At 32.0% G+C, this 16,704-nt stretch overlaps 3 protein-coding genes across 3 annotated transcripts; 1 reads left to right on the forward strand and 2 right to left on the reverse strand.

The window, feature by feature from the left end:
- Positions 1-56: 56 nt before the first annotated feature.
- Positions 57-792, reverse strand: LOC145615468 (uncharacterized). Its single transcript, XM_081670542.1, has one exon. The coding sequence runs from the start codon at positions 664-666 to the stop codon at positions 151-153; it is 516 nt and encodes a 171-aa protein (XP_081526668.1). The 5' UTR covers positions 667-792; the 3' UTR covers positions 57-150.
- Positions 793-4,009: 3,217 nt separating this feature from the next.
- LOC145613418 (putative choline kinase 1) lies at positions 4,010-7,844 on the reverse strand. The gene is made up of 8 exons (XM_081668517.1): positions 7,768-7,844; positions 6,482-6,901; positions 5,784-5,905; positions 5,457-5,652; positions 5,244-5,361; positions 5,045-5,092; positions 4,595-4,695; positions 4,010-4,458 (listed from the first exon to the last, which is right to left on the reverse strand). Exons 2-8 carry the CDS (start codon positions 6,827-6,829, stop codon positions 4,327-4,329), a joined length of 1,065 nt encoding a protein of 354 aa, XP_081524643.1. The 5' UTR covers positions 6,830-6,901; positions 7,768-7,844; the 3' UTR covers positions 4,010-4,326.
- Positions 7,845-12,206: 4,362 nt separating this feature from the next.
- LOC145614904 (uncharacterized) lies at positions 12,207-16,695 on the forward strand. The gene is made up of 10 exons (XM_081669974.1): positions 12,207-12,290; positions 12,406-12,467; positions 14,351-14,470; positions 14,570-14,669; positions 14,848-14,928; positions 15,052-15,101; positions 15,195-15,345; positions 15,509-15,565; positions 15,853-15,974; positions 16,219-16,695. The coding sequence occupies exons 1-10, from the start codon at positions 12,234-12,236 to the stop codon at positions 16,427-16,429; spliced, it is 1,011 nt and encodes a 336-aa protein (XP_081526100.1). The 5' UTR covers positions 12,207-12,233; the 3' UTR covers positions 16,430-16,695.
- The last annotated feature ends 9 nt before the right edge of the window (positions 16,696-16,704 follow it).

Here is a 16,704-nt window from a genome sequence, read left to right on the forward strand (position 1 = left end):
TAAAGAATTTGAGAGCCGTAGCTATTAGCTACCCACCATAATTAATCCAAAACAAGTTTCTCCTTGAATTGTATACATAAATAAAATTTGAACTTACACAGAAAGCATGTAAAAAGATACACAAAACCAAATAGAACTTTTAAACTTAAGTTAAATAATCTTATCAGTAGATAAAAAACTATAGATGTACATATCTCGAATCTCTCCTTTATTAAACCCATACTTCCTTAACAATCCTTCCTTCAAAAAACCAACTTTTTCCAATACTTTTTGAGACCCAATATTCTCAACCTCTACCAAAGCTTCAATTCTTACAAGATAAGGAAATTCCGTAAAGATTACGGGTATGACCTTCCGCAAAGCACTTGTACAAATGCCGCGTCCCCAGTACTCTGAGGCCACGGCATAACTCAAATGAGCTCTAAATTTATCATTGTCTGAGCCAGGCCGAACTGACACGTATCCTATTGAATGGTTGTCGAGGCACACGGACCATCGGAAAGGATGGGGTATAACAACGTCCTTAAGGTACGTGAATGCTTCCTCCTTAGAGAGGATTGTGTTCCATCTAAGGTACCTAGTTACTTTATCATCACTTGCCCATTTAAAGAAATCATCCACGTCCGAAAGTGTAAATGGACGGATGAACATTGTTGATAGATCCATCTATAAAAATTAAAAAGCTTGATATATAAAAAAAACTATGGAGTTAATACAAGTCTCTTAAGTCTTTTTTGGTAGATATTAAGAATAAATGATGAACTTTTTTTTTGAAGTGGTGGAGAAAGACTTTCATCTCATATTCTCATGGTTATCCATTTTTGACTTTCGTGCCTCGTGACCTTGACTTAGAGTATATGACTTTTCTTTTTCCAAAAGATTTTTAATATTCTTTATTGGCAAGTGATTGCGTGAGACAGTCTTAATATAACTTATTATGAGATGAAAATGACTTGTTGAAGTTGTTGTGCTTTTAAAAGATTTTTTTATCATACACTCAAGTGTATACTTCGTATTAACATATAAAATTTAATGCGATTTTTTGTAGAACAACTAAACAAGTTATTGAGTATATTGTACTCCCTCCGTCCCTAAATTACATTCCTCTTTCTAGCATTTATTCCTCACATAATAGAGAGAAAGAGGAATGTAATTTAGGGACGAAGGGAGTAGTATAATCTCATGTGACCATTTATTGCACTAGAAGGATATACATACATTGGACAAAGTATAATATAGAGCCATTTCGTATCCTACATGTGAAGTGGAAAACGAAAACAAAGTAGGTGGACATGAGATTTAAGTACAAAGAGCCATGTTAGGATTAGGTTACCATATGCATGATTGATTGATTAAGATAATAATAACAACGTTTAACAAACTTTGTGATTGTTACTTTCTTGGTTTTTTTTATTTTTTTATTTTTTTATTTTTTTTTTATTGAACTTATTTTGTTTTCACAGTTGTTTCCTATATATTTTATATATATATATTTGACCGTTAATATCAATATATTAAAGTATGTATTAGTAACAATTACGAGTATAAAAATTTGAAATTTTGAATATACAAATTGAGAATATCGAATCTTACATGATCCCTCACAATAACACTTGTTTTCTTAATTACATACTAGTATCATAGAAATATAGAATACATAAAAATTTTATTTTCTCATATGAATGTGAGTATAATACTATAATATTATACGAGTAGAAATGAACGAAACTTACTTAGTATATTTGTATAGACTACAAATTACTAGCTAATTTATGAGTTTATCATCGATCATCCTAAACCAAAAAGGAAAAATAGTATGTATTCCCTCCATTTTTTTAGTGCAATTTTTTGAATTTTTGCATTATTAAGCTAATTCACTATATATAGCTAATTTAGGGCTTGTTTACTTCAGCTTAGTTTCAGTTCAGTTCAGCTCCAATCAGTTTAGGCATGTTCTCATTGACTGAACTCAGCTAAACTGAACTGAATATTTTATAAGAGAAGGAAATTAGGAGCTTAACTGAACTGAACTAAACAGACCCTTATTAGTTCAGTTAAGTTTCAGTTCAACTTCAATCAGTTCAGCTCAATTCAGTAAATGTGCACAGGTCCTTAGTGATTTATACATAAGAAAAAATGTAGTCGTGTAGGTATTTGTTAGAATCGTCACAATGTTAGTGTTTTACATAAGAATAAAAATACATATAGTTTTTACTTATTGATAATTAAGTGTATTAGTCAAAGTTTTAGACATGCGTACCCACGAGAAATGGTGCACTTGGGAAAAAAAAAGGGGGGGGGGGGGGGGGGGGGAAGCTGAGTATCTGTCAACAGAACCAAAATGCATAGTTTCGTATACATTTCAATTTGCCAAGAGCCAATTTAAAGAGTAAGGGACAATTAAATTAGATGAGAAGGTCAATGATCAAATTATTCTAGTTAGGGTCAAGGAAAGAACCTGTTATGTAGCTGTGTAGCATAATATGACTAAGCTTTCCTTATACCTGTTTCCATAATAAAGTGAAACATATCAAAAAAGTATCTTGATATTCTAAGTTACAAAGTGTGTAAGTCATTATCATTAGGTGTAATTTGATATGTTTACTATTTTTTTGAAGAGATTGTATGATATTTATAGTTGTAGTAAGAAGGGACAATGACATCATACTAGAATTTTGAATTTCAAAGCTATAACGCACGTATGGTGTATTGTCTAATGCAGAGGTACTACTTATCTTTCTTATGCGCATCTTGTACTCTTGCATTAATTTGGGTTCAATTTCAGTTTATATATTTAAAATTATGAGTTTGAAGATTAGATTGTATCACTATGGACACTAAGATGTTATTTAGCTTTCAAATTACACTTTAGTTCATTTTTAATACTGTCATTTATTAATTTATAATTGGCTACCAAATAGGTCATAAAAGATATAGATACAAAGCATTATATATATACAAGTATGTGGACTATGTAGAATATAATAAGAAGTATATAGCACGATTTTATAGCCTAATTGTGAATGGAAAAGGTGTAGATGAAGATGAGATGAGCTACAAGAATATTAATAATGGATTGCATAAAGCCATTTGAGATTTTGAACCATGATAGCTAGTAGAACAAAGTGAACGGGGTAGTAATTTTGTAGGGAATGCTACTACTTTGTAAGCATAACTTTTCATATAGCGTATCTCTTTTCATTATATAGTATGAACAAACCAACAAGTGCTTAGATCAGCTGGTAAGGGAGTTGTTCTAATAACTTAATCAAATAACAAGTTAGTGACTTGGGATCACAAAATCATTTGTGGGCCAAGAGAGCTTTAATTCAGCTTAAATTCGGATTAGTCAGAGTTTCGTAAACTCTAAATGACCCGTTTACGCCGTCATTTACATAAAATACTCCGCAATGTGAAACAAATCAAAGAGAATCTTGACACTTTATTTAGAAAGTAGGTTAAATTAGAAAAGTATGTAAAGTATGGCCATTAGGTATACCGAAAAAAAAAATGATATTAATATATATGTATGGTTCTATACGTATGGATATTTATAGGTGTAAGTAATGACATGATTTTAATTTCATAGGCAACTATACTGTGTTATACATACCACTAATTCACTAAATTACCTATCTTTCTTAAGCAGTCTTGCATTGATCGGGTTTACAAGAAGTTTATTGTACAAACATGCATAAGTTGTTACCTTTGTATGATTTTAAGTATCCTTTCTTAGGTAACCATGTTGAAGCTACGTACCCAACTACGCGTTTTAGTGATTGTTATAAAATTATAAGGGTAACACAAATTTGAGAATTGGACAAGTATTGAGGTTTTTGACTTTTTGTGTAGTGTTAGATAAATTTTGGTTAGAAATCTACTAATTGTCTAATTGTTCTACTACTGCTACTTAACTGTAAATATATTTCAATGTATCAGTAAAAGCCCAATAGTGTTGTAAATGTTGAGTTTTTTTCATTAATTTGAGTAGCTATATGTCATAGCAGGCTAAAAATGAATTACATATGATTGTTAAACTAGTAGATTTCAGAAGTATACATCAATGCAAGAACACAGATTCTTCGGCGAACCAGATAAGTACTGTTTCCTCATAATCAAGGTCATTAGAAGATATACATTCTAAGACTCTTTGAAACAAGGTACAAACAAGTACTTGTTCTTTACAATTTACAGCAGCAGCATCACAATGCTAAGTGATCTAATGCATTTTGAAGATCATTACATTTCGATTTTACACTGCGCTTAATTTACAAAACTTTGGGCATCATGAATAAGCCAATCCTGTTTTCTGATGTTCTGCAAGTTTCAGAAACCATTTTCACAGTCATCGCGAGGTACTGCAAAGGGACCGAGGAGTTGAGGCTTCCTTAGCCAGTACTGCTGGAACCTCTGTCGCGCATACTCCTTGTAATCAAAGTCGATATTGTTCACATAGGCCTGCCGTGACAAACCAAATACTCGTTACCAAAAACTGATATTTTTACTGAACATAATGTCCTACAATTCTACTGTCAAATCCAATAACACGAAACAGAGATAAGATATAGCGCGAATGTCAACAAAAGAGGCTTACCGAGATGATTCCCCACAAGCCCCAAAATAAATGATTTGCTAGTGAGTATTTTTCAGCATTTTGGAGCAAATTTTCCACTTCACTATCACAAATGTCATCACCTGTATGTGGACCATATGAAACACACATTACCAAGCTGTTCGAAAACACGAATTGAATCAATTGATTATGAAAGTTGTACAACATTAGAATATATGCAAATTTCCAAAATATTGATTTGGATGGATCAGCAGAAACAAACATAAAATATCAACATGAAGAATCTAAGTTAATACAAGTCGATTAGATTCCGAGTCAGCTCCAGATAACACTTATTTTGTTCTCACTTAACAACTGGCCAATTTTTCGACATTTCACTAAGCTTAAAGTTGGAAGAAATTATTTCTGAAAAAGATTTCTCAACTGCTTGGAAAGGGTAAAACTACTTAAATTTTACTGATTAACACTAACCTGATGAGTTCAAATATGCAACAACAAATCTTCGACGTTCTTCCTCATCTGTCATAAAATGCAACAGAAACTGTTAGTTTGAACTGTCACAAGTATTTCCCTAGTCCGTTAATCCAGATTTAATAGTCACGTAAATAGTGTAATTTGAACTAAACCCGGATAAAAGTAGTAAGCATAACTTATATGACCAATAATTTACCTGGATATTTAGTGTAGTCCAAAATATGAGGTTGATCAATGTGATAATTGGCAGCCATTTCAGAGAAGTGATTAGCAAGATCATAGGCAATAGGATTATAACTCGCGTATTCATAGTCCTACAGAAGGTTATTAATTTAGTCAGATAACAAATTATGAGCATAAGATAAAGAAAATCTGATGTTTTTAATCAAACAAAGTCATTGGAATTTACAATTAGAGTGACTAATTTAGTCTGTTCGTCCATCATTATGTTGCCATATTGAAGATCATTGTGACAAAATCCTATCTCTTGATCGTCTTGTGTGAGTTCCTTTTCTAAGAGCTGAATTTCGTCGTCTAAAGTATCTAATCCATACTCCTTGATGTCTGCAAGTGAGCATAAACTCTTTGCCTTCCTCAGCCAACGCCTATGTAACGCCACGAAAAAATGAACAATATTAGGTTCACTGTTGTAACAATCAGTTCAATTTCGGGGCTAATTGGTTAACTGTTAGTCACCTAATACTCGATAAATCATTTTTAAACTCGAGTTCAGTACCTCAGTCTGTTCCACAGGATGACAGTTTTCGTGCCAGGCATATCAAGGCCATGAAATTCTCTCATTTTGGTAGCAATCAGAGATGATATTTCAGAGTCACGTAAATCCTCTGCTGTTAAAGTCTGTAATTCACCCAAAAAAAAGAAAAAATAATAATTAGATTAAGGAATAATTCAGTATTTATTATGAATTAATGTGATTTCTTGTTATAATTGAATTGTAAATAGTAGGTAATCTCCATTTATAAGTTTCTAATAAAAACATGGTTGCTACATTCACCTACTCAAAATATATACCAATAAGTTCATCTAGTCGATTTGCAACAATGGAAAAAATAATCGTATTTTAATCCCAAAAGGACATGTTCGGCTGTATGAAACAATAATTTATTATCTAGGGTCATCCAAAAATATGTTCAAATATAAAAGTGTTATCTAGAATATAATTATTTCTTTGCTAGGATATTAAGAAATAAACGTGTTCTTGTTTACCATGGTGAATACAATACGTAACAAAATTTTAAACAAGCATTCAAGTCATTGACAATTAATTGACATAATGACATTCATGCTAAAATAAAATAATTTTGATATTAGTTGTAAAAGATTTTATTTATAATATTTATAGCATGGGAATTAATTAAATGAACAAATATAAAATCAAAAAAAAAAAAAAAATGTTCATACAATCATACATACCCTGGCATGGAGGAACTCTTCAACACGGCCATCGGGAAACCGGCCTAGAAGACGAGGGCCTTGGCCGTGGTGTGACAAGTTTTCGAACGTACGAATTTCATCGTCTCGATTGAAGAAGACCTCGACACCTTCACCATAAATTCTGACCAAAACTTTTCTATTAAGATCATTTTTATCATTAGGCCAAAGAATTTGAAACACTTCATTAGTCATGGCACCACTTAAACGTTTTACTTGTATGTAATTAGGGTCATTGACATCTTCCCATGTTGATGCCAATGTCACCAAAATTTGCATCAATTCCTCGGGTAATGAACCGTCTACGAATCCATTAGTCTTGATCGCCATCCTTGTACTAAAACTCGAATTTCGGGTGATGAAAATAGGGTGTATTTAGGCTTGTTTTGGAGGTTCTTGTACCTTAAGACAGGGGAAACAGAGCATTAGGACTTGGTGTTATATAGAAATGAAGTAAAATAAAAGGTGAAGAATATTATATTAATATTATAAGGTTACAACTAATATTTGACTAAGAAAAATAATGCAAACTTTAGTGGGTATATCAAAAACTTATTTTCAGTCTTATTGTACAAGTAATTCGACCGAATCTAGAGCTGACAATCTCTAACACGAAAAAGATCGAAGATATTATTATCATAAACTTTTTGCAATATGCTGTGATATTTTACTAAAACTGAAACTACATTTAATGGTGACCAATTAACTTAAAATGCAAGCTTTTAAGAGAATCATTATAATAAAAGTAAGAAATCAGAACAATAAATTTGATTCTTTTTCTAATCAAAATCATCAAATACAAGCAATTTTGCATCAATCAAAGTGGAAGATGAATTGGTTGACTGAACCAAAAAAAATTAAAAAGTAAGAATCAAAATCTTTCTTTCAATTATAACCGTTGCTTTATTGTTCTATACTTCTATCCATCCATCTCTTTCTCAAGTTGGCAATTGAATTGAATAATCAAATCAAATGCAAATTAAAAAAGTTTTTCAAAAATCATAAGAACCCCAGAAAGTGAGAAATCTTTTGGTTGGAGAACAAACATTCAGATCTTTTCTTTCTCGGGATTTCAATCCCGTGAAATCCCGTCTACATCATCGCCCTTTACACGCCAAAAACAAATGAAATAACATGTAAACATTACGAACAAAATTGAGGATTCTTAACAATTTTAGCCGGTTTTTATTAAACCCATTAATCAAAGCAGAAAAACCCAGAAATTTTTTAAAAAAATTACCCTGAAAATTGAAGAAATTTCCACTTACCAATGAGAACAAAAATGAGAGGAGAGAGAAAATGAAGGTTAGTTAGTTGCAATAACAGAGGAAACAATTGCGGGAAGTTGGACTATTTATTCTTGAAAATCAACCATTTTAGATTTTTTTTTTTTTCATTTTTTTATTAATGAAGATTTGTGGCACGCGTGTTTAAAACGCGTGAAAGGTGGGAGCAAATGGAAATTGAACACGTGGATGGATTTGATAGGGTTTAAAATCTGACTAGGAGAGAGAAAATGAGCTGAAAAGGTCTTGCTCGGCTTAACGTGAAAGAAAAAATAATAAAATAATAAAATTAATTAAAAGGGTGGAAATGAATAGTGCAAGTGGGTGATAGACACGTGTAGGTTGTCTCCCAGTTGGCGGTTATGACGGTAGAGAGTAGTGATGGTGTCGGTTAACGAAATTACCAAAATGGTTCTGCCTACCTTTTCTAGTTTTTCCTTATCCATTAAGCTTTTTATATTTAATACTTTTTTCTAAAAAAGAAAATAAAAATATTTAATTAGTTATGAAAATTGTTCCAAGGTACGGGATAATGTTTAAACCTACATTTAATTTGTTTTTGAGTTTTCCTCAAAAAAAAAAAAAAAAAAAAAATTGTTTTTGAGTTAAGTTATTTGAATTTATTCCTGTAAAAAAAAAAAAAAAGTTATTTGAATTAATTAATTCTTATCCTATCTTATTTGAATTTTGTCTCAAAAAAAAAAAAATCTTATTTGAATTTATGAAATATTAAATTTTAAATTATATGATATCTTTTCTTATCTTATTATCTTATATCAGTTATATGTATAATGGCTGATTTTATTAGTCACACATATCTAAAATATTAAAGTTAATACTATCTATGCAAATATTTGGTGAGGAGAATAGAGCGTAACTTAAACTTTGACACTAATTTTATGAGTAAATCTTAATTTATAATTTAGATATTTAATGATAACATTAAAGTTGTGTAATGACCTAATTACATGAGACACAAAAGGGATATTGTAAAAAGTCGGTTCAAATAAAATTGAGGGGGATTGATACATCAAAGTACAAATCATACAATTCCCTCAAAAAAAAAAGTACAAATCATACAATATATTATATACTTGTAGAATTTAACAAATTAATAATTAAATTATACAAAAAAAAATGTTTACATATCATTTTAATTTAAAATGTGAAAATAATATAAGTAGAACATTATTAGTGTGGCGTGTATAATTGTAAAGATAATTGTATCAAAGTAGGACAAATATGGTATTCAAGTGTCTATAAACATGTATAAATTGAATATTATTTTTCGATTATCTAACACATTTAGGTGTGCTTTATGTGTATTGTTGTCGAACATTATGTTTGACAAGTATGACAATTGAATGGTATGTCATTCTTTACAAAAAAAAAAAACAAGTACTACCTCCGGTCCAAATTACTCGCAACTTTAGGTATAAAATATTCCAAAGTTACGAGTAATTTGGACCGAAGGTAGTAATAGAATTACTCAATAAAAAGTATGAGTACCGTATTTCTCTTAGGCTGTTTTTAGATAATGTATTTTAATAGCATATACTTTGACTTGATGTTTGTCATGCTCACACCTTAGTGGTATGAATTTAATGAGCAAACCAAATTTGACTGGTGAGTCTACAGCTAAGAGTATCTCAAGTCTAAACTCATGCTTTAATGTCGGATACTTGTATATCCTTTTGACCTTATCATATAACAAGTAGTGATGGTCAATAAAGGAAATCAAGATAAGACTACAAGAAGAGGGTAGACAGAGTAGAGTGTGTTTAAGGTAGTCCAATTAATTTCTTTCGTTCAATTTTTGTATGCGGCTGGCCACATGGTGCAGCAGGGGTTACTTGTATGGTGTTACTTGTTTCTGGGGTTACTTGTATGGGTGTTACTAGTTTTGTCAGGGGTTACTTGTAGGTGTTACCTGTATTCTGGGGTTACTTGTATGGGTGTTACTGGTTTTGGTCAGAGGTTACTTGTAGGTATTACTTGTATTATGGGGTTACTTGTATAAGTGTTACTAGTTTTGGTCCGGGGTTACTTGTAGGGTGTTATTGGTTTGGTACGAGATTTTGATCTGGGGTTACTCAACCCATTCAAGTGTTCCATACAAGTAATCCCAGAATACAAGTAACTCTAGAATTGAAACAAGTAACCCAGAATACAATTTTTTTTTTCTTCAAGAGTTACTTGTACGATGTTACTGGTTTTGGTCAGGGGTTACTTGTAAGGTGTTACTAATTTTGGTCGGGGTTACTTGTAGGGTGTTACTGGTTTGGTATAGGGCATACGTACAAGCAACCCTTGAACAAGTAACCTTGAATAAGTAACTCATACAAGTAACCCATGCATACAAGTAACCCTTAAATAAGCTAGTAACTCATATAAGTAACCCTTGAATAATTAATCATACAAGTAACTAACTCATACAAGTAACCCCTGAATAAGTAATCCATACAAGTAACCCCTTAAAAAAAACAAGTAACCCCTAAAAAATACAAGTAATCAGTAACTTTTGAAAAAAAATAAAACAAGTAACCCCTGAATAAGTAATCCATACAAATAACTCTTGAAAAAAAAATTATAAGTAACCCCTAAATAAGTAACCATACAAATAATTCTTGGGAAAAAAAAAACAAGTAACACCTGAAAAATACAAGTAACCTTGACAATACCAGTAACCCTCATTATTTTTGCTGACTTGGCAGCAGGCCACACCTGCTGCACCAAAAAGGCACTGTATTTTTTTTCTTCAATAACTTATTTTTTCTGGCGACTAGAGCAACTTTAATCGTTACTTTTAGGGACTAACTTGCAATTTTAATAATTTTCAAGCTAATAGCCCAACCATTGGAGTATATATAATAATTAGCTTGGTCAAGCTAATGCCAAGCAAATTAACTTTTTTTTTTTTGATAAAATACCAATTATTTAAAAAATAAAGCTAAAAAAATCTAAATGTTAATTAGCCAAACCATTGTGGTATGAATAATAGCTTTGCAATCTTAGGTGGCATGGCAAGCTAATTTGACAATTAGCTTGCAATTGAAGTTGCTCTTAATATACTCGTAATATACTAGGTTAGGTAGTGTGCCATGCACAGTTATTTCTAATATTGTGAACAATTTTTTTTATCAAAATATAGTTATTTACTTCTATTTCATGTCTTTACAAAAATTTAAACATTGAATGTCACGTGAAAGAGTTGTTTAGCACTTTAGTCGAATGAGTATTTTAAAATTATGTCGAATACTATATACCATCATACAATTCGCTTTTTGTGTTTAGAATTTAAGCCCTTATTAATTTTTTCTCAATGTCCCTAACGTAACGACTTTATAGTATTCAAATTGCAAAGATCTAACATCAAAAAGTAAACCTAAGACATGATGTTTTTCTTCTTAAATTTTCTATTTTAAAAAAAGATAAACCAAATGCAAAGTACATGTCTTCACCTTTTATCATAACTTGTTCTCTTAACAAGTTTAAAATTGGAAATAAGGTGCGCGCAATAGGATCTAAGCTCTATTCTAATCTAGGAAAAGATGTAAAGTTTAAGAGAAACAAGGGTTATTCAATTTTGATTTAGGGCTAAAATGGTTTAGATTTGATCTGTAAAAATAATTATATTAAGCAAAATCAAACAAAGTAAAAATGATCATAATTGATGAAAATAAATCTCATTTTGGTTAAATTCAAGTGAAGAGAAGAGACATTACCCGCACAAATGATGATGGAGGCTTATGCTTTTTGCTCACTATACATCTGTTGAACATCAAGCCTAGTACAAATAACATGAATATTAACTCCAATAATTCAATGAACATACGAGTCATAACTAAGGTGATGGTATACACATTAGAGTTTATGTTCTTTTCATTTAGTCTTTTTTAATTTAATGTTCTTTGATTTTGTGCTTGATTTTCTCTGGTTGCTTAGTGTGCACCGTGGATATGCCTCAATCAATATTCAATAATACTCCATTATTGGTCATTACCAACTTTAGAATTGAGGTCTTGACTAGAGGAGTGAATTCGAGTGTTCGGGTCAGGTTTAGTGAGGTTGGGACGGATATATTTTTAAACTTGAGCCATACTAAATTATTGTGTCCATACTTATCAAAATCTGAATCGAATATTTTTCGGATCGGTTTTAGTTTGGGTTAAATTGAGTGAGATTTTGACATCTCTAGACTCTTGACTCTTCTAGCAAAAAAAAGGCCTAGTATATCCAAAAATTACTTTGTTACAATGATGGGCTGCTCCAAAATCTAAAGTGGTCGTAACGTGCCTAATTGGCCCATATGCTGGGCAACCCAAAATAGGATAATGGTGTCAATACTTGCTACGTGGCATTTTCTGAAGCCCCTTATTAATTCGTACATTTTCATCAAATGATGAGTTTATACAATCTGATGTAATTAAAAGTACTGTAAAAAGAGTATGATACAAATTCATATTCATATTTCTCTTACACATTGCATCATGTTTCTCCTCAAGGTTTTTTTTTTTTTTTTAAAAAATTGTGCAATTATTTTCCAATTTGGCTTTAATGGTTCAAATTTTAATTAATTAAAGGATTTAATTTTTGTAATTTTTTTTTTGGGAAATGAAGGCATGGAGATCAGCAGCTTTTGGGATGTATGGATACCTTAATTTCACCAAGGCTGGTTTCATGTAAGTCATAATTTAAATGTTGACCTCTATTTGTCTGTGTTTTCCCTGATGTTGTTGCATGAATTAGTTGTTGTACATTGGTAGAAATTGTGTTTTTATTGTGATATGCTATTATGTAAGTCATCATCTTTCGCCGTACTTTATGGTTTATGATTGAATTTTCTAATATGCCGTTATTAAGTTATTGATGGGTAGACCAGGAGAGGTTCTTTTTGTAAAATTATGTCATAAGGGTTTAGGGGCTTAAGTGCTTAGGAAAATGTGACTAATAGTTTAGGACCCAAACTATATATTTTCATCCATAAATTTTAGTAATTTGGGCATGTCATAAAAGCTTAATTTTAAATTGTTGTTGGTGCTTAGCTATATAATCGCCGATTGTCTAGGCTAAACTAGTAATTTACATAATCTTGTTGATAACAATTATCTTATTGATATTGAATTTTCCTGTCATTGAACAGTAATGGTGCTGAAGCTTATTTATCAATGCTTGTTTAGTTGTTTGGTTGACATAGCAATATGTGAAGTGGAAGTTCCTAAGAAGTGTAAGCATGAGAAATTGTTTAGTTGACATTTTCATAGGAAATTTTACTTTCTACAAAATAGAGGAAGTTGCTTACCTAGGTACCATAGGAGTATAGGAGTATAGGACATAGGTAAGTGGAACTTCCCTGGGGAAATCGGACTTTCCATGATCAACCAGACAAATTGAAAATTCCTAAGAATTTCTAAGAAATGACACTTCCTATGATCAACCAATTGGTCACCAATTTGTTGGCTATAATCTGGTGCGGACCTAATGTTTACTGTGTAGCATGGAAACGACTTGCACTTCAGTAACGTTAATGTTTAAAAAACAGGAAACCTTAAGCCTTGCCTATTTCTAGGCTGCACTAGCACGAAAACAGTGGGTTTTCATAAACGGGGAACCTTCATGTCCCAAATGTTTCCATGCTTCCTAGATGCTTTATTTAGTCTTGTGCTATCAAATTCAATTTTTTGTCACTAAACGTGTATTATACCGTGAAACTGATGATAAAATGAAGAAAGGTGGGATGACAGGCATAAGAATCCATGGGAGTGTCTGAGGGTTCTTCACTGTTGTCCAATATACTTCTCTTGATCAAAAGCTGTGTAGTTAAGAATTTGCAATGGACAAGAAAGAATACATGCATGAGGGTGATGACAATAATTTATATGAGGGGAAGTATATGCACTTAATCTTTGGGATGTCCTGGGCTGATTAGTTGGAGTTACTAATTGCATCATCGTTCTAAGGTTTGAAATACCGGGTTTTTTTTTACTGATCAATACATTAGACCTCTCACTGTCCCCATCATATGCAGTGATATTTGTATCAGATACAACTTAAAAGCATGGAATACATAAGATAATAGTAATCGAAACCGATCACACACTAGAGAGGCATTACCCATCTAGTCAAATTTTGATTTGTTTCATTAGTTATCATCAGAGTTTGTTGATTAATATTAAGGCCTGCATTATGAATGAAGTCTGAACTCTGAAGAATAACACGCATCTAATGTTTAGCTAATTGAATTTCTGATTGTTTATCTGCAATTAGAGTTTCTCTTGAACTTTTGAACTTCATCTTTGCAGCTGAGCTTATTAGCACAATTCCTGTTCTTCCTTCCTCTTATATGAAAAAAATGGATTGAGGAAACAAGCTACTAAAATTTTATGTTGTATATTATGTTCTTGCTGTATTAACAATTCTAACTTTTAGAAATTTCATATTTTATGTTATGCTAATTAATAATGTTATTTTTAGTCATAATAAAATAAAATGAATAATTTTATTCTTATGTTTCATCCTTGTGATTTTGTTCTTCTTAAAGTTCTAAAATCTGTTTATCATCTAGAGAACATTCTAAAAACTTTAAAGCCGAAGATATGAAAGTGAGATTGGACGGAAAGAACTGTATTGTTACTGGAGCAAATACTGGCATTGGGTTTGCAACTGCTCAGGACCTTGCTTCAAGGTATTCCCTGCGCTTATCTCAATAATTAATCCAGAAAGCGAGTTCTTATATGGAAACTAAGAGGTCTTTTGGTCATGTTATATCTATAATTGTCTACAGAGGAGCATCTGTCTACTTGCTGTGCCGTAGTAAAGAGAGAGGAGAAGCTGCTCTTTCTAAAATCCAAACTGAAACCGGAAACCAGAATGTTTACTTGGAGGTGTAGGTCACTCTCTATATAACTATTATTTAGAGACTGTTGATTCAATAATTGATCTTGTTTCAGATAAATTTCTGCTATTTCCATGAAGTCCTTAAGATCTCTTGATTGTTAACTGTTTATTTAGACAAAACTGCTGCTCTGCTGATTGCAATTGCCTTCTAAATTACATGTGTAGATATGTGATTTATCTTCTGTGAGTGAAATCAAGTCGGTCAGTGCAAAATTTGCTTCAAAGGGTACCCCTCTTCACGTTTTGGTAAGTTCATATCTCGTTTAGTGAATGAGGTCTTACACCATTTGGGGTTTATTGCACTAAAACCTTTTTGTTTTACTTCATGACTCTGAATGCTACCTGTCTTATTTGCTTAAACTGCTACAGGTCAATAATGCTGGCATTCTTGAAAATAATCGTATTACAACTTCTGAAGGGTATATTTTATGATGTTTCTGGTTAACTGAAATGCTACCATATTCTTTTTAGTTGCATTGCTAATAGAGCTTTTTCAATTGGTATGCTTTCAGATTTGAGCTAAATTTTGCTGTAAATGTATTGGGAACTTATGCCATGACAGAGTTGATGTTGCCTCTATTAGAGAAGGCTGCACCTGATGCACGAGTGATTACAGTTTCTTCTGGTGGGATGTATACTTCTCCTTTGACAAAAGATTTGCAGGTGACTGATCTTTAAATAAAATGTTAGCATTCTTTGACAAAAGATTTGCAGGTGACTGATCTTTAAATAAAATGTTAGCATTCTTTCAAAAAAAAAAATTTGTTAGCATCTTTCATATGAACAAGAACCAGGTGTAGTTTGTGACTGTTTCTTTCTAATGAAGTTCAGTGAGGAAAAATTTGATGGGGTGATGCAGTATGCTCGAAACAAGCGAGTTCAGGTTGGTAATAATTTTCATGCTCAAAATTTATTTATTTTCTGATTTTTTTTAGCTAGAGTGTTACTTAACCATTTGTATAATCATCCCCTCCCTGGTGAATTGATCGAAGTTCTACCTGTGAAATACTAAAACATTGTGGTGAAGAATATCGTATACACTTTCTTAGATTCTCTAAAATGCCAGTCCTTCAACTAAGAAAATGTACATTCATGCGTACATATCTCTTAATTTTTGTTTTGTACAGGCTGCATTTTGAAATCAGTATGTGCATTATTTGTTTGTTTCAGGTTGCATTAACAGAAAAATGGGCTGAAAAGTACAAGGATAAAAACATTGGATTCTATGCGATGCATCCAGGTTGGGCCGAGACACCAGGAGTTGCAAAAAGTTTGCCAAGTTTTTCTGAAAAGTAAGAGCTAAAGTGCTGTATTTTGTTTACCTTGGCAACCCATTTTTTCAGATTAGTTGGCCTCTTAGATGTATTGTGAGTTATGAGAAAATAATGATATGTTTGGGAAACTAGTCCAGTTTAATAGACCATTAATATGTTTTATACAAGGCTATGTCCTGATAAATGTGGATCATCAGAAAATTTTAGTTGTTTGACATCTGATTGATTGATTGACTTGATGATATGTATTGATAATTGCTAGATTTTCTGGGAAACTTCGAACATGGGAAGAAGGTGCTGATACCATAATATGGTTGGCGTTACAGTCCAAAGAGAAATTGGTCTCTGGTGGATTCTACTTTGACAGAGCTGCAGCACCTAAGCACTTGCCATTTGCAGCTACTGCTGGATCTCATTCTATTATTGATTCAATCGTTGAGGACCTTCGCTCTTTGTCCGGAATTCCATCATAATTCAAATAAGTGTGCGTGCGAGCATGCACCTTCATTTCCTGTATAGACCAAGAAGTTGCATGTACAATATAATCTCTCTGTATTTTTCCTAATTGGCTCTCTGTACGCGTGATCTGTGTAGGTTTATGGTCTAACAAGTATCCAAACCATAATAATGGAGTATAGATATTGAATTATAATGAGAAAATGTTACTCCCTTCGTTCCTTATATTTGTTATGTTTGGTTGTATTCAATAACTTTTTGATAATTAAAAATGCTATTTCCCTTAAATTTT

The sequence above is a fragment of the Chenopodium album genome, chromosome 25 (assembly GCF_948465745.1).
Source record: "Chenopodium album chromosome 25, dcCheAlbu1.1, whole genome shotgun sequence".
In the NCBI taxonomy this organism is placed as follows: Eukaryota; Viridiplantae; Streptophyta; class Magnoliopsida; order Caryophyllales; family Amaranthaceae; genus Chenopodium; species Chenopodium album.